Source organism: Alligator sinensis, unplaced genomic scaffold (assembly GCF_000455745.1).
Source record: "Alligator sinensis unplaced genomic scaffold, ASM45574v1 scaffold321_1, whole genome shotgun sequence".
In the NCBI taxonomy this organism is placed as follows: Eukaryota; Metazoa; Chordata; order Crocodylia; family Alligatoridae; genus Alligator; species Alligator sinensis.
In genome coordinates, this window is record NW_005841969.1 from 1,348,924 (window position 1) to 1,372,929 (window position 24,006).

General features: G+C 41.2%; 1 protein-coding gene across 2 annotated transcripts in view; it reads right to left on the bottom strand.

Annotated features, from left to right (window-relative positions):
* The window catches only part of SP3 (Sp3 transcription factor), a 28,098-nt gene extending 5,422 nt beyond the window's left edge, over positions 1–22,676 (bottom strand). Inside the window, exons 1-3 of one of the 2 annotated variants that reach the window (XM_025200514.1) lie at positions 21,152–22,676; positions 15,880–17,242; positions 5,046–5,238 (exon numbers count right to left, since the gene is read on the bottom strand). In XM_025200514.1, the coding sequence (XP_025056299.1) occupies positions 5,046–5,238; positions 15,880–17,242; positions 21,152–21,190 (1,595 nt within the window). In that variant the 5' untranslated portion in view covers positions 21,191–22,676. Of the gene's footprint in view, positions 1–5,045; positions 5,239–15,879; positions 17,243–20,420; positions 21,119–21,151 lie in introns of those variants that run through there. The other variant, XM_025200515.1, reaches the window with a different exon arrangement.
* Positions 22,677–24,006: the final 1,330 nt, after the last annotated feature.

A 24,006-nucleotide genomic window follows, 5' to 3' on the forward strand; every position in this document is an offset into this window, starting at 1 on the left:
TAGTACTGAGGGAGGGATGGTATTTACTGAAGGAGAAACTATTAATTTCTCCCACACTTATTCACTGTGTGGCCCCTTTTTTATTCATTGCATAACATTTAAGCTTTACTTTAGACACAAAATTAAATTTCCCAATTGGCTTCTCTCATAAAAAACGCATATCACCATTAAATGTGAGCCATTCACAAACATTAATGAGTTATCTTACAACACTCTTGTGTGGTGAACTGACACTTTAACCTCCATTTTATACATCCCAAAGTGAGGCAACAAGAGACTAAGAGAAAACTTGTCAAACATCCATTAATTCGGAGTGCCCAGTTTAATATACCTAAGACCTCATTTTTCAGAACATCTTATATGTTGAAAGTACAGCTCAAGCTTGCTTCAACTGAAGTGATGAAAGCTCAACACTTTTGAACAAAATCAAGTGCCAGTTTGCTCAAGTTGAGTTCCCAGAAAAGGAGGGACATGTAATTCATGGCCACCTGTGAAAAATCTAGCTTTAAGGCTAAGTACAGGTAATCAAAAGCCCAAGCCTGAATTGATTCAACCTTTGCAGGCTAGTCTAACCTGCGTAGACTGAACCAACAAACAAAGCAGCCCTTCAGGCTGGAGGGAAGCTAAGCTGAGGGGGAGCGTGGCCAGGTTCTGGCAGGCTGAGTATGACTGGGGTGGGATTTAAACCCCAACCCTGGCCTGCAGGGACCCCAGCTGGGGTCTGCTCGGCTTTTCCCCTACTCGTGGCTCAGCACAGCCCAGGACCCATCACTGCTGCAATCCCTCTGTGCATGTCCCCACCTGGGCTTGGGGCCGTTTTGTTTCCCTCCTTTCCCCCAATCTGGCCTTTGTGCCTGGGCTGCCCCAAGTGAAACCCTGGCCCCAGCACTGAGAAGGTGCAGCAGGATTGCCCCCTGGCTGAGGGGAGGGGTCTCTGAGGGTCCTGAACCATGCTGAGCCACAAGCAAGGGGAAAAGCCAGGCAGACCCCAGCTGGGGTCCCTGCTAGTGTGAGAGAAGAAGCAGAGGGTTTAATGCCCCTCTGCCTGAGCCTGCTGTCCCCCCCACCAACCCTTCCACTCCAGTGGGGAAAAGTCTGGTGGGGGCTGCTCTGCTCCCACCAAGCAGATTGGGCTGCACCCCCTACACACACCCCTCCTTGCCAGCCAGCCGTCACTGCTTCAGCTAGAGAGCAAGAGAGCAGGGCCAATCCTACTCTGTTCCAGCAGACAGCCCAGCCCAGGCCTGCAGAGCATGCTGGGGGACTGTGATTTAACTTGAACTAGGAAAGGGTTTGGCACAGAAGTTCCATAAACTGGTTTGAGCCAAATCAGTTAAGTCTGATACTACATTCAACCAGGTTTATCTTAAAGTAGTTACAGCCATTTTGAAACTGGTTTATGTGCACTGAATTTATTCTCTATTCAGATTTAAACCAGTTTCTGATCACTTAAACTGGTTTATGTGCAACTTCTGCACCTAGTTTAAGTGACTTTTCTTCCTGAAGTGATTCATCTAACTTATGCAACAAATGATGCAGATGACCTTGACTGTATAACTCTGAACCATTCCCTGAGCACTAGGTATCCTCTTCCTCATTCAGGGCATAGGTCTTGGGGAAAAAATAACAGGTTATTACATGATTAAAATTCATTTGCACAAGGAGATGAATTAAGGTTGCCCAAACAACCTTGATTCTGACATTTTTCAATGCAGAAACCTTAACATTGTATTTACAAGGGTTTTTTTACTCAAATATTACTGCCAGGTTGTGGAAAGGGGGGTGGGGGGGTTGCTTTTTATGAAAGCAAACAAGTTCCATGTGTGAAACTATATCACACTCACACACGTCATGAACAGGGCTAAGACCTTTATACCATCAGCACAGAACTCTATCACTAGAGTTAAACGAGCAGCTCTCAGCTGGTCTAGGTTGTTGTAGTCTGTCTTATTCATTAAGCTATTAAGAGAGAGATGTCACCAGTTGTTTATAAAACAAGATAAATACTAAAAGCCCAGGGACTGGAGGGGAGTTTTCTCTAGTGGTTAGTTAGGTCCATTCCTTCCTCTGTATTCTTTAGTCTGACCTTTCATGACAGTCACTTCCAACAGTAACCTGCCCCTGTTCTCCTCATCTTCTGCTTCTAGTTTCCCTCCTGCAGACTATTTTTTCCTACTGTTCCTATTTCAGTTTTCTTGTCATGATCTCCCTGCTTCCCTTCCACAGAACAATTCCAGACAAACTACTCTTACTTCTCCCCCAGCTACCGTCTCAATTCTTTCTATACCTCAACTCTGCAATCCAGGTAAGTCCCTGCTTTTACCTCCATTACCGGTGCCTTGGAAGATAAGACACTGAAAGCTCTTCCCCCTTCTTCACTTTCAGTTACCTAGTGCTACAAACAGCCCCAACAGATGCATTTATCCATGGAAGTCTCTTCTCAGACACTGCTGCACTCAGATGAAGCATGCTCTATCACCCTAAAGGGGATGATGCATACAAAATGCTGCTGGTGCAATGGACTATGATCAGTGCGTGATCAAGGAACTCATCTGTCACACCCTAGCAAATACCTACTGCATACACTTTATTTTTCAGAAGCTTATTTTGTAGGACAACTTTAATTATAGACACTGCTGCTAACTCTATTCATAATTAAAGTTGTACCATATTGTTTTTGCCTTTAAACATCATTGTCTTCAGTAATCATGGCTGTCTTGTGTAACGTATGTTCCTTGCAAACATAGAAGACAAATATGTAACACTTGATAGCAGAAGTAGCCATGTTAAGTTAGCTTACTCCAGTCCTTATGAAGAATCTCAGGATGTCAAATGGAACCAAGTAACTTACATTAGACTTTCAAATAAGCAAAATGCCCCATTTTCAATGATTACGTCCAAACAGTTGCCAAAATGGACAAATTCTAGAATTCTAAAAAACAGCCTTCGCACAAGTTTTAAATACAATGTTCTTCTAGGTATTTCCACATGAGAAAGATGCACATTAAGACCTTAATGTCACACATTAACGCCTTATTTTCAAAATGTCAAAAGAGCCATGTACAAGAAAAAATAAAGTGCAAAATTAATACTATCAAATTTTTATACCATGCCTGTCACTACAGGGGATCAGTAAGAAAATGCAGGAAACACAGGACTTAGTCAAATCCTTGCAAATAACATACAGGAAATTTCTTCATAGATATAGCAACAAACTTGCTTACATATGCTCCTACCCTTACCCTCACTCACACTTGGCATCTGCACATGCAATTAACATGCATGACTAAACTCCGGAGTTCATCGTTCAGTCTTCACGTACACTTGGGACCGCACCAAGCTGAGTCAGGTCAGAGCAGCCCCGGCTGGCAGGTAGCCCCAGGAGCCAGCCTTCCAGCTCAGGGCTGTTCCCCCCTGGCTCAACTTGCTGCAGAGGGGATGGGGCATGAGGGTGTTTCAATACGGGGCTACCTAGCAGGCAGCCCCCGCACTGTAGCACCCTGCATTTTTATGGAGTAAAAAGCTCCACAGCAGGATGGTACTTGTATTTACAAATTCTATCCTGCTGTGAAGTAAATTGGTTTACTCCAGCTTGATAGGGGTGCATGTGTAGATGCGCAACATTTACTGTGCAGCTAGTTAGTCTACTGTACAGTAAATGTCTTCTGTAGATGTGCCTACAGAGGGGTACCTTACTCCAAGGGTTGTTCCATTTATTTCAGTGGGAAAGTGTGAAGTAGCATTTGCCTTTTTAGTATGACAAAATCTGTCCCTTAGGCCCCCTCTACATAAGCAGTTAAAGGCACAACGGGATCAAATGTAGATCTGCATGAGTGCACCTCCTGACATGCCATACATGTGACTGAGGAGGTGCGACTGTGGGATCACGCATTAAATCTCTTCACATCTTATTGCTGGTGCAGGGAGAAGTCAATCCCAGGCTACCCCTGCACTGGCAAGAAACAAAGTCCTACAGTTGTTAGCCCCCTCACTTGAGGGGCTCCCAGCAGAAAGGGTGCCCCATGCACTCCTGGCGTTAGGGGATCCTAACAGTTGAAATCTCCCAGCCTTGGGGGCATGTGAAACACCTGGGCTGTGATCATGGAAGCCATAATCCCCTAAGCCTGGGGTTTCACCCACCCGAGCCTTGGGGATCATGGCTACCACGATCCCTCAGACTCAGGGGTTCAACTCATCCCTAAGCCTGGTAGATCGCAACAGCCACGATCCCTCAGGCCCAGGAGTTTTACTCACACTAGGCACAGTGCACCCCTGTGGCTGAGAGCTCCCAGCTACATGGGAGACCCTGCTACATGTGCAAATTAAAGCTCAATAACAACCAGTTATTACACATTTTCGAGGTCTAACTTTATAGCTGGTTGGAGTTTTTTATGGCATGATTTCAAAGATTTCATAGACATTAGGGCTGGAAGGGACACTGGAAGATCGAGTCCAGCCCCCAACCCGAGCGGCAGGAAGTCAGCTGGGGACATAGGATCCCAGCAAGATAAGCATCCAATTTTCTCTTGAAGGTATTCAATGTACGTGCTTGAACCACCTCCGACGGCAGGCTATTTCAGACCTTGGGGTCTCGGACAGTAAGGAAATTCTTCCTTATGTCCAGCCTGAAACGGTCTTGTAGTAGTTTATAACTGTTCGACCTCGTCATCCCTTGGGGTGCTCTGGTGAACAAACGTTCCCCCAGATACTGGTGTTCACCCCTGATAAACTTATAGGTGGCCATCAGATCACCCTTGAGCCTGCGCTTTTCCAAGCTAAAGAGCCCCATAGTTCTCAGCCTGTCATCATAAGGTAAGCCTGATAGCTACTTTGCAGGTGTACCTGGTCTTAAAAGATATTTGCACAATTAAAAAATCATGCAATTAACTGGTTTTGTGCAAACACAGAAGTCTTGGCAATGTTTTACTACACAAGCTTAATGCCTATAGATTTCCCTACGAAGGGCCTATAACCAAGTTTTCAATTTTTCCTCATTATTTGTGTCCATTATAATATGTATTATGCTGAAAAAAATGTGTGCATACCTCCCACCGCCTTCTTTACAGTTGGGACAGGTGCAAGCTACACGTCGTAATCTTTTTCCTTCTTGATGCGGTTGGTCCCCTTCCTCATCTACCACCTGTACTCTCAGATGTGTTAGATCATTGGTATTCAGTGTAGAATCACCACCGAGCTGCCACTCTTCTGGATCAGGCTCCTCTTCTTTAATCCTAATATCTAAGGCAAAGAACAAACATAGATCCGTAAGTAGCCCATTAAACAGAGAGAAGGAAACCATAATGATCAAATTTCTTTACTGCTGAGAGTGCTGTGTGTCAGTCAAAAGTCAACAGATTTTAGTGCATACCGACACTGCTGCTGTGCCCTTTGTAGCCTATTCTGTATTTTAAAAGCATATCCAACTAGAAATTTCAAAGAGGAAGACAAAACAAGAACAAATTTTAAAACTTAAGTTTGAACTGCGCTTGGCAGCAAAAATCACCACCAAGACTGTATCTTTTTCTTGTAGATTTAAGGTGGGGGAAGGAAAGTGAGAAGAAATAAAATAAGTTTCATGTGTCTTCTACTCCGTACTCAATATTATTTTTAAAAAGACCGTTTTTCAGAGATACTGAATTAGTAAAGTTCAACAAGAAGTAGGTAACATTCCTGGGTGAACCTATGTAATATACAAATACAATAATTTATACAAATAACTAAGGACATTAAGTGAAGGACACAGTGTTCATTTTGATTTTATAAAAGAAAAACAATGCATTAAAGCAAAAACTAGGATTCAACATAGCAAAGACCATGAAAAATCCAATCCCTCCTTGGTTTTTCTCTATACTTCTTCTGTTTTCAAATCAAGACTGAATCAAATTCCAAAAGATGTACTTGAGAGCAAATCAACTACAAATTAAATTTTTGTTTTCCATGCCCACCAAGGGCTATCCTAGATTTCCAAAGATTCCAGAAGATAACAGTGTACTAAACAACTCTCCTACAAATTTCTCCAAAAAAGAAATGAAAAAAAAAGCTATTGCTGAAATTGCTGAAGTTTAAAAAAAAGACTTCCTGGCTAAGGAGAAGTGATGCATCTGCCCTGGGTCATTAAAACATCATATTGCTACTATATGGAAGCAATCTTAAGCACCAGACCCAATGCCTACCAACCTTCACTAATCACAAGGGACAAGAATACAGTTCCCAAGTTTACATGCACCTCCTGAGCCTTAAACAGAGGCAATAGTTAGACCTCATCTAAAACATACTGCATTCTTTCCTCTCCATTCTGGCATCGGCCCCTAAAAAAGCAGTTAGTCTACGAAGATACATTTCTTATTATGCACAAGATAACAGTATATCCAACTACTTTTATACAATCAGATACTTTTTTTTTTTTAATTACATGTAGTGAATTTACTTTCCAGAACCAGTAATAGCCAGTTCAGCTATACACATGCACCACAAACATTCGACAGAATGCAGCAAGCACTACATGTATTAATAGTTATATCATAAAATCAATATACCACATACTGTACTTAATGTTTTATGACATGCACAATAAAACTGAAATACTACAAAATGAACTACAGCAACACTGATATAATGAGAAATAGATTAATAGTGACTGTATTAGAATTTCTTGTTTTTTTCAAGGTATTTGTTATTCTGATCCTTCAAAAATGTTTTTTTTAAGATAACTGATATACTTACTTAATTTCCTGCACTCAAGGTTTACTTTACATACACTTTCACTTCAAAGAGTCACACTGACCATCTACAAAAACATTAGATTCAAAAATGTTTTTGAAACTTCAGTTTCTTCTAAAACATATACCAGAGCCACTATAGATTTGAAGTATTTTCCATTTATAAAAAGCAACTCTAAAGTACTGTTTATCTATTTATATCGCTAGAAATTCAATAGTATGTTTATAAATTTAGGAAGTTAGTTTTATTTCTGAGATTTTTAGGAAACTTATCCAATACAGCTTCCACTACAAGCATATAGTTAACTTGTTTGTTTGTTTTTTTGTGTCTTCTCCCATTAGGTTCTACAATGTGCTATATGCCCTTTTTCTCCATCTATTGAGCCTTTCTACATGACTACAGACTAGCAAAGCCATAGCACGTTCTGTTATAGGCGTGTTGATCAATTTTTGTGTACACAGAACCCATACTTCAACCCGTGTCTGTACAATCATCCCCCTCCCCCTTCCTCAACAGCTCTTTCAACTTATTTGTTTTGTTCTGTCTAAGGGTTCTCTTTTCTTTAGTGCTCTTATTTCCTACCTAAAAAGGAAATAAGGAATCTCTGGTTCCATGTGCCACTGGGCAGCCAACTCTACGTCTTCCACCAACACCTCCCCACTCCCTGAGCCCCAAGCCAGCTCCCTGCAGGACTACTCGCCCAACCAGCAGCACATGGAACCAGAACAGCACTATCAGCCCTTAAGAGATGCCGCACATGGAGGTGCCGAGCCCGGTTGGGCCAATAGCACCGCCCGCAGTCTACATGCTGCCATCCAGGCAGGCACTCCATGTCCTTAACCAACACCTCCCCACTCCCTCAGCCCCCAGCCAGTTCCCACAGCCACCTTCCCCACCAGCCCTGCCCCGCAACCCCCCAGCCCCCTGCAAGTCCCACTTACCTAACCTTACAGACTCCAGAAGGAACGTGAGTCAGAGGCAAGCCCTGGGACCGACTAAAAGCCTCAGGCCCTGCCCTTCCACTTCTCCCTTCCCCTCCAGGCAGGGCTGCGGATTTTCTGCCCTTTTTGCAATCAGCTCTTGCAGGCTGAAACTCTACCAGCCTGCAGAGCTCTGCAAAAGCAGGAAATTCTCCGTTTCTCTGCTAAAAAGGTAAAATCTACATTTTCTCTGATAAAAAATGGGAAATCCATGGTTTTCTCCGTTTTTCCGTGGGAAATGGAAAACCCGGATCTCTGCTCATCACCATATAACAAGAGGTACTTTTCTCCATAGCCTTCAGCTAATGCAGTGGATAGTTTACATAACAAAAAAATTACTACCATTGACCTCCCACACTTCTTTCATTGCCTTTCCCTTCATATTTTTCCTCCATTCCTCATCTATCTCCCTGGTCATCTTCACAGAATTTGTCTCATCCCCTTCTGCACTACTGTTTCCCAATTTGCCTGGCCATTCTGAACCCTTTTAAAGGTCCTCCTTGCCACTTTCAGCATAATCAAAAAAAAAATGATAGAACAGCACAGACCCTCATGGTAAGTTTCATATTTTTGATGACAGAAGCATTGTTGGTGGACTGACAACATCAAGCAGGAAGAAGCAGAGGCAGATGTGAAAAGGGAAAAATAAGATTCTTATGAATCTCTAATAACATTACTACATTATCTTGAGATTTAAAATTTACAAAAGGTAAAAGAAAACCCCTACAAATTAAAGTCCAAACAGAATTATACCTTCACTACATTTCTAAGTTATATAAGGCAGGTAAAATTGCTACTATTATGCTAGGGATTGCAGGGAGCAGATCTGGCTGAGTGGGGAAGCCCCCATAGCAGCTGCCCAAGGTGGCTGGAGAGTGCAAGCAATTCAGGCTGCTCACAGCCTCCCATCACAGAACTAATAAACATCCACTGCAATAAGGTGGTAGCATATATATTACCACCTTTTGTTGCACCACTGATTTTTCTTTGATGTGGCACAATAAAGGGTAGTGATCTTGAAGATAAGTACCAGAAGTTTGGGGTCTTTACGGCTGGGGCCTGTGAGCTACTGGGAGCTGCACACTGGGGCCCACCCAATCCAGCATACCATGTGCCAAGGTAAATCCATCATGCCAGAACTGTGGCCAAGTTATTACATGGTTTGGTAGAGTTGGAAGACAATACAGGACCCCACGCATGGTAGCTACATAGGCACATAGTTACTGTATACTGACATAATCCAAGATGTGTGGTTAATATCATGCAGTCTGTGTTATGCTGAGATAATGCAAATTTTCAATTCAATGCCATGGAAAGAAGAGAGACAGGACCCCATGATAACTGCATTGTTACAAAGATGCAAGATTGTAAGGAATACTTAGTCAATGGCTTTAGCATGAGGAGTACAATTGCTGGGATGGGAAATATTCAAAGACCTTAGCAGACATGAGTCTGTGTGGGGAAGAGAAAATCAAGCCATCCCTCAATCCCTACTTCTAGCACATGGTCTCAGCCAACTCTCTTCATACAGGTGGTGGTCAGTAATAGTTTCAATGTAGATGTCCCCTGACCATATAATAGTGTCAGATACCATGAGGCACTTCAGCAGTTTTGAGGAACAATGAGGTGCTCTCAGGATGCTCTCGTTGCTGGGCTCTGAGGTTTTAAGTGCCCCAAGAATCAGTGTCTGCACTATCACATCATATCCCTTCTTCCTCAGGGGATAAACCAGTGGCCTGTAGTCGGAGAGCCTTCACCCCTGGGCTTCAGCAAAAGCCTACCATTGGTACTCAAAGGGGATCATAACATTGATCAACAGGATCTTTTTATTGTCTTCATCTGTTACAACAAGGTCCAAATACAGATAGCTGTCTCAGCCTGGGACAACGTGCTTCACAGCTACTGTCCTAACCAACGCAGAAATGGCCTTCACCAGTCAGTCCTCTATGGTGATGTGGCAGAACTACCATGGAGCTTGCAGACATGGGGCTATGAGAGTGAGCCAGGGTCTCACTCTCATAGCCACACCTCTGGCATCTCTAGTCTCAGTGGCTACAGCAGATAGTGCCATCGAGTGAGACACAGTTAAGATAGGCATAATGGATGAAATGTCAGACTGTGAAGGTCCTGCTGGCCCCACTTTGACGTGACCTCAAAGACTGTACCTAGTCAGATCTCATCTTCAAATTTTAAATGTACCTGACCTGCAAAGCATCCTTCAGGAATGTTTCTAGGCAGGTCCTGACTAAGTGGAGGGGAGATGGGGGAACAGTATGGTGATCTGGTTGGCAGTTGTAGCTGGAAGCAGCAAGACCCCAGCTCCTGCCACTCCTTACACCAGGATCAGCATTAGTCAATACACTTCCCAGGATATCAGGTGGCATTGTGGGCTTGATTCCACAGCAAGGCAAAGTATCTGCTGTCTCACCCAAGCTCACCCTCCAACAATCCACTCAGGAATGTGGCCAGGTCCTTATTGATTGGTGACCTACTTCTGGTAGTCTCTTTTAGAGCACTACAGTGATGCAGCTCACCTATCTGTTGGGAAGGTCAGGCAGCAGAAGGCATGGATGACTACTGTAATGTTGCAGAGGTCTCCCATGTGAGGGATGGTGACACCTCTGTCAATAGGGGGATGTACAGAATCTTGTTGCGAGCCCACAGAGGCAAGTTCATCCACTTCTTTACGAGTTGCTTAATTTCATCATCCACTTTCTTAAAAGATGTCTTGGGGACTGCGGAGCCTCTCTGGATGAACAAGATGAAAGGCAGGAGGAAGGTATCCGAAGTGTCAATCTAGGGGTCAGCAGGGAGAAGCTGAGTTTGTGGCGTCCTGCCCTACCCCGAGGATGTTCTCTTCTGGCATCCGTCTCACCCAGCGGCCAGTAGGTGTGCCCAGATGGAAGCAGCTGTCACTCCTGCAGATGTCTCATAGGCTCTTCCTAGATTTTGATGGTGGTGGCCAGGACAGAGCTTTTTCTGCAATCACTATACAGGGAGGCTTCCAAACCAGCGGAAGGAAATCTAGGGAACATAATCTTGCAGTACCGATGAACCTGACCCAGAGCTTATTGAACTCATTGAAAATACTCTCATCGACTCAAGTTGCCTTTGAATCAGGCCCTAAATTTCTGAAGCTTTCCAATGCTAGTTGGGAAGCTATAATCAAAACATTTTAACAGGACTTAGTAGGTAATGTTCAGACTTATCTTAATAAATGACACATTAGTACTTATTAAGGTTCTAACAGGCTAAGATACAGCAAAAAACTTTTTTTTTAAAGTAACCAGCATTCCCTTTAAGCTGTGTTGCATGCTGTAATTCAAAGACTTAATTCAGTGAAGTCTTACAGCCAATATTATGTGGGAAATCAAGATAGATCATCATAAGAGCCTCTTCTGGCCATTTTTTTTTTTGCTTGGATTCAGCCTAAATTGGTTGTTCTTCATCCATCACCTGATCTCATTTAAGGACTGGACCATCTTGAATGGCCTTGTCCTATCCAAATAAAATGACAGTGTTCTCAGGACATCCAAAAAGTACAGTCACCTTTTGCAAGTGGTGGGATCTAGTCTACAGAATTTGAAGGTAAGTAAACTGATGCAGAAATCTGAAGTCACAGTGGGCAGAAACTTCAAGCAAGGCAAGAAAGTTATTCCAGTAACTGGCTTCCAAAAAGGCTATATTCACCACCTTGTGGTACAGGCCAGACTTACAGCATTCATGTCAAAACTAACAAAAACAAAAAACAAAGCAAAACGAAACCAACCCCATAAAAACTAAAGTAGAATTCAGTCAGCTATGACTTAAGAAGAAATACAGTCACTAAGAGGTTCCTCTGACTGACTATGGCCATCAGAAGGAACCAAATTCAACCTGTGGCTAACCCTGCCCTGATTTACTGGGGGAAAGAGAACACCTGGAGCATGAGCACAGTCCCAATACACACCAGCAATCAAAAGAATCTAATTTCATACACATGGGTCTTACCTGTACCAAAAGCAGAATCTGTGTAGATAAAACGCTCAAAGGAAACAATCCAATCCTATTCCATAGTAGCTAGCTGCAGACAAATTAGTTATGCAAGCTTTTTATTAAATCTTAAATGAAAGGATTCATCACATGCAATTGGATGGCCAATGAAACCCAATAAGTATATGCCCTCAAATTCTGCATTTTATCATCAGTTTTCAAAATAAATACAGAGTAGAGAATGTCCTTCAAATAAGCTGAAAACAGTTTATCCTATACTATAATCCTTATAGTACCTTAAACAATTCTTTCCCCCCAGTTTAAAAGGGGAAAAAAAAGCAAGATCAGACTGCTACAGTTTTATAACAAACTCACTCAGTGGGCAGTCTATTTCAAGAGGAATACCATCATACAACTTGCCATGAACAGTTTAAGAGAATTATATTTTATCTGTCACTTAATTCATTGATTCTTACTCTATATACAATCAGACACTCCGCACCAATACTGGATTAAGAGCATCTGCTTTCCTCCAGAACCTGCAGGAAAATGTCTTAGGAAAATTACTTAAACTGAAATTTATGAGACAACAAATATCCACATGATTAAAAGAGGGAGAACAGAGAAGGCTTAAGATGACCCATGTTTGGTGTTAACTGATGTAAGGTCCAACTAATGACTCCTGTGAATATCATGAGAGCAGAAAACTGCTTTCTAAACAACATTTCTGGTAAAAGGCTCTTAAGTTTTGCAAGCATTAGCTTCATAAATGCAGATGTATGTATCCCATTATTCAATCTTATTACTAAAACATTTCATTTGGTTTTGTAAAGCTACATCTTGTGTAAATAATATTAGCTCCCTTGTTTTTGTCAGCGTACACAAACAAAATGCCAAAAGGCTTCATATTCACAATGCGTAACCTGGTTGGCAAGGGAAAAAAGGCACTTGGTAAGTTTTTCATTTGATCAAGTATTTACCCAGAGAACTACTGCCCTTTTGGGATCAGTTTTCTTTAAGAAACATCAGATTATCCTACATTTATGTCTGTGTGATAAGAATCCTAGGCTCTAGCAGGGATGGGATTAAATCTCCTCCGTGCATGGACAATCACTCTTGCACTCTACTAACCAGCAGGAGTTGATCAGCAGGTAGGAATGATGAGGTGTATTAATGCCAGCAGGTAGCTGAATCTCTGAACAGTGGTTTATATAAATCTACAGCAAGTACTGGGAGGAGCAGGGAGCGGCGCTAGAATTTAAGAGCAAAGCAATATTTTGCTTCTTCCTTGAAGATTTATTTAGTTTGAGATGAACAGTCGATTGCGAAAAACCTTTTGTCTTTATATCAAGACCTAGTTAGCAAACATTATAGCTCCATTTTTAAAATAAGATGAACCTGACAGTTCTTCACTACCAGCCTAAGCATATATAAAACTTTTCTTAAGATAATACTGTTTCTTTCCAACTGGCTTCTTCAGAGGTTTCTGGCTTCTTGAGACACCAGAGTGCCATTATATAATAAAGGAAGAGCTAATAAGGAGCAAAACACCTCAAAATCAGAACTGGTCAAATTGTATTCGCTTCAGGGAATAAACATTCCTAAAATGGTGTTCAGGACACAGTAACTGATAGGAAAGACTTGATTTTGTGTAATTCACTAGCCAGTTAAAGAGAAGTCTTACAGAAGTCAATAAACATTTTCTGACTCCGTGGTACTGGATTTCTTCTAAAATTCTCTAAGCCTTAAAAAAATAGCTTAACACATAAATTCCAAGTTTGCACTATGTCTAAGTACCCTGTGCTTTTTTGTAAACACAAAGTTATTTTATGTATAAAACTCCCTCCAACAGTACATTATAAAAAGAAGTTAAGCAAAAATGAATGTTTTAAGGGCAACTGAACTGTGAAGCAGAAAGGTAGCCTTCAAATACATCTCTCTCCTTATTTCACAGGGCATACAATATTACATTGTTAAATTTTAGTACAAGGAGTAGTTTTTCCTCACACTTAATTTCTAATTAAGGTTAACAGAAACAGAATCCAGAATGTAAGTAAACTACATACATATCTTTTTGTCCTTTACTGAAAATTTGCTGTAGGTTTTTCCTCACTTGTTCTGTAAGCTAATTTAAGTAACAAAACTACTACTTCAGACCTCTCTCTTTCAGGCCAGAAAAGCATTCCCTCTCCCTCCAATCCTAATTCTCATTCCCCTTATGAACCATTTCATTTCTTGTGTAATCTCCAGGATAAAATAAAAGGTGTCATGCTGCAATAGAGAATTATGAGTAAAAAGCAAGAAAGAACATTGAAACATGGCCATAGAAAACAGAAGTTAACAGATTTTATTTTTTATATACACAATTTTAATTTTATTTTCTATTTTAATACTAAATAGAATAGCATGCATATCCGAAAAATTTTAAATACCAAACAGAAAAATATATGTCATAATTGTACTTTTTGAAAGTTACTGTAGAGACACAAGCAACAAATAGTAAGGATTTAATTTTTATCATAATCATTATTATTTGTGAATTGATGGGGAAGAATTGTATGAAATGTGAGGAAGGGACAGATTTTTTTTGGTTTTCCTAAACAAATTAAATGAAGGATCAGTAAAATAAAGACTATCAGATAAGGAACAAAGGCGGCAAAAAGGATAATGAAGGAGATAATCATCCTAGGTGCAGGGAAAGAATAGGTTAGAGGTTACTTGGAGAAACCAGATGTTTTCAAGTCTGCAGAGATAGATGAGATTCATCCTAGAGTATTCACATCTCTGGCTGAGTTAATTTCAGAGCTACTGGCTATATTATCTTTGAGAATTCATGACTGTCAGGGAGGTCCCAGACAAGCAGAAAAAGGAAAAAAAGTACCCATCTTTAAGGGAAGAAGGAGGATCTGAGATATTACAGACCAGTCATTCTGACCTTGATACCAAGAAGATCATGGAGTATGCCATCAAGGAATCTACTTCAAAGTACCTAGAGGATAATGGGTGGTGCATCTACATGTGCTATTAAAGCAATCCGATAAACTCCAGCACAGCTCAGACCGAAGTCAGCTGCTCCTGGGCACAGCCTCTGCATGTGCGCCTGGGACCACAGAAGTTTGAACCAGGGCAGAGAAGCCCCAGGCTGGCAGAAGGACCAGAGGATCAGCCCCAGGCTCTGGGTGGCATCATCAGGCAGCTGAAGGGCTGGCTGAGGCACAAGGATGCTAAAGTGCAGAGCTAGATGGCAGGCAGCCCTTGCACTTTATCACCCTTCTGCCATTTAACTTTAAGCGCACTAAGTCCCACTGATTTTAATGAGCCTGCACTCATGCAATAAAAGTACCTAAGCACGTGTGCTTAAGTTCATTGCAGATTCAAAGTCTTAGTTCACATAAGCTAAAAGTAAAGAAGTATGTTTAGATTTCTCTCTCTTCATTACCAGAAAGACTACTTTTAAAAAAACTTGATTTCTTACCTGGACTACAGAGATAGGTACAGAAAATGTCAGAACATATTATAAAAAGCATTAATGACAAATACCATGTAAATAAATTATACAGACAGTCACACATGTTCTAAAGAATTGCCATCAGATAGATGCTGGATATTTGTTTTGCCACTACTCATATAATTCTATATGACTTAAATGTTGATTTTAAATCAGCGGGAAACAAGTTTTATAAATGGCAGATCAATAATGGCACTTCAGGTGTCCATGCATGCTTTCAGGAAAGAAAAGGTGGTATACACAAAATTATGTGGTTTTTCCCCATAGAACATATAGATTGGCTACAGAAAATGGCCCTTTTAGGAAGGAAAGAAGCCAATGATGCTGCTGCCCTATAAAATCTGATGGTCAAGTTTTCCCCCCTCAATTTAAAATTGGAGCTCTGCTTCAGAAGGCTCTGAAGCATACGTAGATGACACGTAGATGCCACATTAGAAGGTGCTAATGCTCCCTACTTTCATGTGAATAGTTGGAAATCAGAGTAGCTTATATTTTAGAGTTAATTTGACCATACTGTCATTACAACAATCTTCCATAAATCAGCAGTCCCAAGTTCTAATATCATACTTTGTTTTAACCACTAATATTTTGTACACTTCCTCAGGAAAATAAGAATTATGATTATCAATGTTCAAATCAAATACATAATGTAAAAAAAAAAAAAAAAAAAAAATCCCACAAAGTGATAAAGATAAATACCTGCAGGACTGTCAGCATTTTCTCCTGGATGCAGCTGAATGCCAGCAGAATCTATAGAGTTTACTGTAACTGTCTGCAGATTTGGCAACTGAGCAGTGCTTAGACTAACTGGAGTTGAAGTCAAGGCCCCACCTGCTGCAACTTGACCAAGAGTGAGAGTCTGCACAGGTGTTAGAGTTATTTGTTGACCAGGTGCATTTTGAATCTGCAAGTTCTGCAAGTTCTGGACTCCTTGCACTTGAAATGTCTGCCAAGTTATCTGCCCAGAAGGGGTCACTGTTTGTGCCTGAATTAAAAAAGTTCCAGGATTCAGCTGCAGCTGAAGATTCTGTAGAGCCTGCTGCGAAATACCTTGACTTGTTTGCACACCATGGATTGTCTGCTGCGCGATACCTTGTACAATTTGGGCTTGACTGGTTGGTTGCTGAGACTCTTGAAGCTGTATGTGTTGTACAATAGGCTGTGCTGCGGAGACCTGAATATTCTGAGCTTGTGTCTCATCTGAGACCGATGTCTGGATGTAATTTCCCTGAAGATCAGAACTGTGAACTTGTCCACTAGTTGTGGTCAAGTTGTTTGCATTTTGTTCCAATATGCTTGTACTGTCTATGGTAACGGGCAATTGTGATGAAGATGATGTTGGCACAAATAAGTCATTATCAGTGGTGGTTTCCGTAATTTCCGGAGAAACTTGTTCACCAGTCCTTTCAGAAGTATCTGAACTATCCATTGCCTGTCCAGTATTTATCAAATGTCCATCTGCATTAATGCCTGCAGTCATGGTTTGAGAACCACTGCCGAGCCCCAGAGAATCTAGATCAACACTATTGATGGGTACAAAAGTAATATTTCCTGGCAGGCCAAGAGGGACATTAGCAACTACTTGTGCTTGGCCAGGAAAAGATGAACCGCCAATTGCAACTCCCTGGACCTGAACTTGACCAGTCTGTGATAAGAGATTCTGAATATTAGCTGAAGGGGTTCCAGAAGCAATTATGGTTTGATTAGAGCCAGGAATGATCTGAATTTGACCAGTTTCTTGATTTATACCACTATTATCAGATGAGGTTGCAAAACCAAGCTGAACCTGCTGACCATCTGCCGTCTGGATCTGGGGTATTACTTGATATTGTACGTTAGACACTGTACCATTTGATGAATCTGAGCCTGGTGCAACAGAAAATATCTGCTGATTCTGCAAACTCTGAATGGGAAGGACATACTGTCCACTTGAAGTTACTGTGGCAGCGCCTGGAATCTGCACTATATTACCAGCTTCATCCTTTATAGTGGTAGGAGCTGCAGACAAAACCTCCCATCTATTTGGAGTGCCCGCTAATTGCACAGAAGCCAAATCCCCTGTCTGAACAAAAACAAGAAGGAGAAAAGGATTAAAAGAAAAATCACAGATAATACACTAGAATATCAAACATTAAATTCAATTCTGTACTGTACTAGAACAATGATTCTCAATCTTTTTCCATGGGCAACCCATCTTACAGGCTTGCAACCCAGGTGCAGTTGCTACAACTAATTTTCCATAAGGCTTCCAACCCTTCTTGTAAGCGCCATGATCCCTAAGCTCAGTAACTGTTGTATTGTAAGTTGGCATGTTACACTTACCTTTAACATAACCCGTATGTTTAAAAACTACAAAAATACACTATTTTTGTAAGAGGGCTAGTTCTTATATTATACACAATATCAAGTACAACGTATTTAAAAACTATACGACTTATACTGACTAGGAAAAATAAATAAATAAATGAAAAGACTGGAATGCATTCCCTAGCCGGAGGACTTTTTCACTGGAAATCAAACGCACTGGGATTTTTACAAATTCAAAAAAAAAACCATACACATTGATGCTCCCTTAATTGCATCAGTGGCATACATTTGAAATGTCTGTCTTTAACCACAGATGTTTTTATCAACAACTGTTAACATAATCAGAAAACGTGAAAATGAAAAATGGTGCCTCTCAGGATAAATCTTTAGACTGTTACAGATTAAGGAATTTAGAGAAGAAATAAGGAATAGATGCATATTGTTCTAACCCTATCCAGGAAAGGAAAAAACACGTGACCTTTTTCCTCACCAAAACAAGCTTTTCAAAATGAAATATTAAAAATTCAGAAAACATCCTATAATAGCACAGGTATTTGTGCATCCATTTGAATGCCATATCACCTTTAAAACCATTTACTTGAACATTCTTCTTTACTTGTCTTATTATCTCTACAACAGATGAAGGAAATCAGTTTACTTTTCACTATTTATGCTGTTGATGTGTTCCAGCTCATTTACCTTGCATAATGAAAAGTGGCTTCTTTGTCCTAAGTTTCACTTCCTAATTCTCATGTAAGCAGTAATGTTGGGACTGTATGGATACATTCACTACAGGCAAATATTTTTGTTTAAATATTTTGTAGTAGTTTTATTTTGTTTGGTAAGCTTCCTTCTCAACATGACACCTCTCTTGGGCTTAAACTGACTCAGTTTCACTTAAGGGAAGAATTGTGTTATACACACACTAAATTCGTTTATTCTAATATTATAAAAGCCTAAGTCTGTCGGTCTGTCTGCCTGTCTGTCCCCAATGCTTTATTCATGCTCTGATGGGCTGTCTCAGCAATCAGAGACCGGAGGGGAGAGGGGCAAGGCCCCAGCCCAAGGCAGCAGGGGAGGGGGGGGGGGGGGGGGGGGGGGCCCCCCCCCCATCCATAAGCGGGGGGATGCGGTGAACGGTCCAGGCTCCAGCCCTGGCACAAAGCGGTGGGGCGGGGTGAAGAAGGACACAGGCCTCTGTCGTCGTCGTGGTGTCCCGTCCCTCCCCCCCGGCATCATTCTTGACAGGCAACTGGCTAGTGTTTGTGTAAAACTCAATTAATTTCACCCTCTCATAAATACTAGTCAACTACTTGGCACGTGTCCTATGTGTATCATCAAATACAAGCTCATTTTACAGTGTTAATATTTTAGGAACCCGAGAGAAAAGACGAGTCTGAGAATTCCATTCCATCACTCATCTTTAACTGTGTACTGGTCTCTGAAAGTCTCTGTCAAAGTCTCTGTCAAATACCAAAACACATCACCCTCTTTTGAAACAGGCAAAATACCCTCCATTCTCAACTACCAAGCTAGCTCTCTAGTTTTGCAAGGATTTCATTTCTATTGAATTGGTTGCTGAAATACATTGGAAATATAGAGATTGCTATCAAGAACAGATAAATCACCAAGAAGTAGATAAAGAATCTATTCTACACTGAAGAGGTAGTCATCAGTATAAAAAAGGTCTAAAAAAAACATTTACTAAATATCTGGATCAAGAAATACCAAAATTTACACAGTAATCTTGTATTATTTAAATTAAAAAAAATAAGTATACAACAGATTTTAGCAATATCTATTTAAAAAAAGGAGACAGCAAACAGAAAAGAAAAAGAACTAATTGTGTTAGAAAGCTACCTAAAATTTGTAGAAAATTATATACTACTGTGCACAATGAAATATTGGATGACAAAACTATAACTGAGAAGAGTATACTTAGCAGTGGTGTACCCTTACACGAAAGCCACCCCTCCAATCCTTATTCAAGCTGGACCCCCTTCCTACCCTACTCCAATCCTCAGTACCACTTCCCCTCAGCACTTCCAATGGCTTCTGCCCTTTTCAGCATGGAACTCACATCTTCCTTCCAGAAAAAAATCACCTCCTCCTTACCTGGGTACAGTTCCCAATAATCCTCTCCTCACCCTGTAGTTTTGATTCAACACTTACTAGGTTCACTGGTCACTCCATAGAGATAATGGGGATGTCCAGGGACAAGAAATGCCCACTAGTCACATATACTGCTTCTACAGCTAGCTGTTAGGGACTATCACATGAATCACAAGTAGTGAGGGGCAAAAAGAGGATAAAGCTTTCACAAATCTCTTGGTGGTATCAGAACAGCAGATACTATTTTCCTGTACAGTAGGTATTTGATACCAGTGTCTACCCCAAGCTAGTATCCTGCTCTTCCAATAAAGTCACTTTTACTGTTTTGCTCTTTTCTCAGAGGCTGAAGAACTGGCTAGAAAACTGGCATGGTAGGTCTTGCTAGCAATCCCTATGGTGACAGTTCCTACCATGGAGGCTCTAGTCATGCAAAAGACCTACAAGCAATGATGTCTAAAACTACTACTGATCTCAAAAAATTCAATTTTAAAGCAAGCTCTCATCCATATCTGAGCTCGATTTAACATTGTATGCAGAGTGGTCTCTCTCCATTAACTGCTACTCAGAGCCAGAAAAAATGCTTTGGATACTGTCCCTTTAAGACCTGGGGCCCAGAGCTGTTCAGTTCCAAGCAGTCTGCGCCAGTCAGGGGTGGGGGAGAGCCTGAAGGCAGCACCGGGCTGGCCCTGCCAACCAGGAACAGGAAGGGAGGGAGAGCTAATAGGAAGCAGGTGACAGTCTCTGCCTTTATGCACCAGAATTGCAACAAGCTACAGAAAGAGACATTTACCTCTGGATGTGGTTCTTGTCACTGTACTCACTGTTTTCATGAAAATGAAAGTCCTGATGAGTAAATCATTTTGACAGGCATGGAGTTTTGCTCAGTTTGTTTAGAAGAGACTGCAGCAATCTTAAGTCAAACTGAAGTGTGGGGAAAGAGAAAGATGTGCACTCTTAAGGAGTGACCAGAAGTAGAGTGGGGAGAGGTTGAAGAAATATTAATGAAAGCAGGAGCCCTAGGAAGAGGGGGAAGAGGAAAAAAAACCATCCTTAAAAATAGGTGCATGTCTGTTTGCACACACTGCAGAAAGCCAGGGGAACCACTTCAGGGCACAACGCCCTGAGCATTCAGTTCCCTGCTGCTAACAGAGCCACCAGCAATCCCTTTACATTGTCCTACTTGGAGTCCTTTGTAGAAGAAAAGCATTCAGCACAGCAGGGCTGTCAACAGCTTTCTGTCAGGTAGAAACAGGAAGAACCAGGAGTCTTGGCCACACTGTAACTAGCACTGTTTTCCCACCTAATTTCAAGGCTGCCCCCACTCCTAGAAGAAGGGAAGAGTCACAAATGTTGCTTCCAGATTCTTCAATAGCCTGGATATTTCTGAAACACAGTGGAGTGATGTTTCCCCCTTAATTGCTTTGAGCAACTTAATCTTCCCTCCTCCACATTAACTTTTACCACTGGCATGTGAGGCATGTCCATCCCCTAATAATATGGAACACAATATGACATGGGGATCCCTTCCTTTGCTCTGACTTCCTTCCATTACCTCATCATCTACTACCTCTTCATCTTTTTTGCCCCACATGGCTCTGCCCCCTCTAATGATATGTTTGCCTAGTTGAGAAGAAAAGAGAACACAAATTTTAATTGAAAAACATCACCCTGAATTTTTTAAAATGTGATTTAAAAGCAATCCCAATTTAACTGAAAGGGTCTAATATGTACCGTATTTACTCAAATATAAGATAACCCTGGATGTAATATGACGCCCCACTCTAGATGCTATATGTGGAAAATGTATAATTTTTAATAATTTTCCAGGTCTAGAATCTAATTATTGGAAGTTGACCTTGAATTTGTCCCCCTTCCACTGCTACAGCAGGGAAAAAATGGTGGGGGGGGGGTGTTAGGTAGCCCCCTTGGCTCCCACCAACCTCTTCCCCCCACAAGCCCTTACCCCCTCCTTACTGTCAGACCTCGTCTCCCTGAGCACATGAAAATGAAGGGCAAGTTTGAAAACACTGACCTTGAAATAAGTATGCCTGTAGTAAAATACTATGAGTACCCACAGACTTAGTTCATTCAGAATTCATGCATTTTACCATTTCTGAAATGGCTGCAAGTTTTAGCACAGGTACTCCATAAACACACTTTTAAGCAGAACTTTTGTATCTACTTCTATATAGTACAAACAACCATGCATTATATTAGTCCAAAGTCAAAAGGCTCATGATTTACCATATAGTTCACTGGGCTGGGCCCCAGCAGTCAACAGTATTTCAAGCCAGGGTGATCCCACAGTTCAGCACAGCTCAGTATATGCATGTACTCCAGATACCCTTCAAAAACGGTCCATGAGCTAATTAGCCTCCCCCACAGCTTGTGACTAGAACCAGGTGTTCATGTCACAGGCCCTGCGATCTTCCAAAAATGTATATGCATATGAAGCACAGAGCAACCTGGTCTGGCTCCACCTCATGGAGGACAGCACCCTATTAATCATACATGACATGGTGGGGGCAAGGGGAGGCAAAACAGGGACTCTTGGTGAACTGTTTGGGATCCTGTTTTGGGGATGTCTGTCAGACATTTAAGACTGGTGAAGAAACAGGAATTATTGGAAATGAAAAAGAAAGGCACAGTTCAGCTGTGAGAGTGAAGAGAAAGTCTAAATGTATTTAATGTAGTGGCTCACTATGACTTTAAAAAAAGTTGGCACTACAGCAAACTGCATGCAATGTGCATTACCATACATCTTATTCAAACAGATAGGTTCCCATACTTACCTGGCAGAGGAAACACCATTATGATGGTGTTGCCCCAGGTGATTTTACTGTACCTGGCAGGAGAGATCTCCTTCTTCCCAGGTTTGAACGACTTGGTGTAGCTGAGGGTGGGAACCTGTTCATTGTACTGCAGGCAGGCACCCTTATGAGAGTCTACTATAACCTCCCAATGGGAGGATCTCAACTATACATTTTATGGTAATTGGAGACTGTTCTTGGGCTCTCCCTCTAGCTTGCTCCTATTTCCTTTTGGCTAGGGGCAAGCAAGCCCAGAGCGCATCTGAACTCCATGGCATCCAGGCTTGGAGCTTATACCTAGGATGCCAGCCATGAATTTGGGAGTATCTGAAGCCCCAGGCTGAAAAGTCTGGGAGGAAGGATACTTGCTGGTGTTAGTGTCACACAGACTTTCATAGATTCATAGATGCTAGGGTCGGAAGGGACCTCAATAGATCGAGTCCGACCCCCTGCATAGGCAGGAAAGAGAGCTGGGTCTAGATGACCCCAGCTAGATGCCTATCTAAAATGACTTGAATGACTAAGCTCCGCTGAACTGACAGAATTCAGAATCGATCTAGCTAATTTGGCCTGAGACACAAAATTTTAAAAAAATAGAAAATCGGCATGTTTGCCCAATACAGGCCATGTGTTTTATAGTCATGCTCAGTATTGGCTGCATTTAAATCAGCTTCATAGTTGGTTTCCATTACTGGGCATGTGCTGCTTTTGGCAGGAGTTTAAGAATAAACAATATATTTAATGAAGGGCCTTGTATGCAAATGCAAGACAAGGAGCTTTTTTAGCCACGCTGAGGAAAAAAAACCAACAAAACTTTATCTTGTATTTGATTAACTATGGTAATTCAACTTGACAGTCTCTTAGCAGCTACCTTTAAAACAGCAAAAAGCATATCCGAGTCCTCTTCTGTGTCTTTGAGCAGGCTGATATCTTCTAAAGTATATTTACTTTATTATTACTAAAAATTCACACCCTGTCTAAACTAAGAACATCTGATGCTTGTGCCATCAGAAACAAGAAAAGGAAGTTAAGCTGTTAAGCAAAGAAGTAGGAAAAATAGGGAAGAATATTTAGTTAGCTGATTTAAAACCGTTACTTTTGGTTTTGTTAACCCCTAGTTAATTTAATGATTTTTTTTTTTTTTTTTTTAAGATTCAACATCCATAACCCTTTAATTTAGGCATTAAGGACTGGTAAAAGCACCGGATTTCTTCCACTGGTACTTGGATGCTCAAGATAAGATATGGCTTTATGCTCTTGAGATTTGTACTTCAAAAACAGCGTTTTTAAAAAAAAAATCAATTTCTGGACCACCTGTAATATATGAAAAACAGAAGACAAGACTATCTTCTATAAGTCATCTTTAAAGATGTGAATGGAAGTTTCAGTAGTCAAAGGGCCTCTATACTTAGTTCCATGAGGGAACCTAGGAAGAACTACTAGAACAAGGAGCCAATGAAAATGTTAAGCTCTGATCTTTTAGGCACTAAGATAAGTTAATTCTTTATAGCAGTGTAAAGGTGGAACTCTTGACTTTCCAATGGTGTGATGCAATCATTTTTATTTTTGTCAGTTGCACAAAATGGAACCTTAAAAA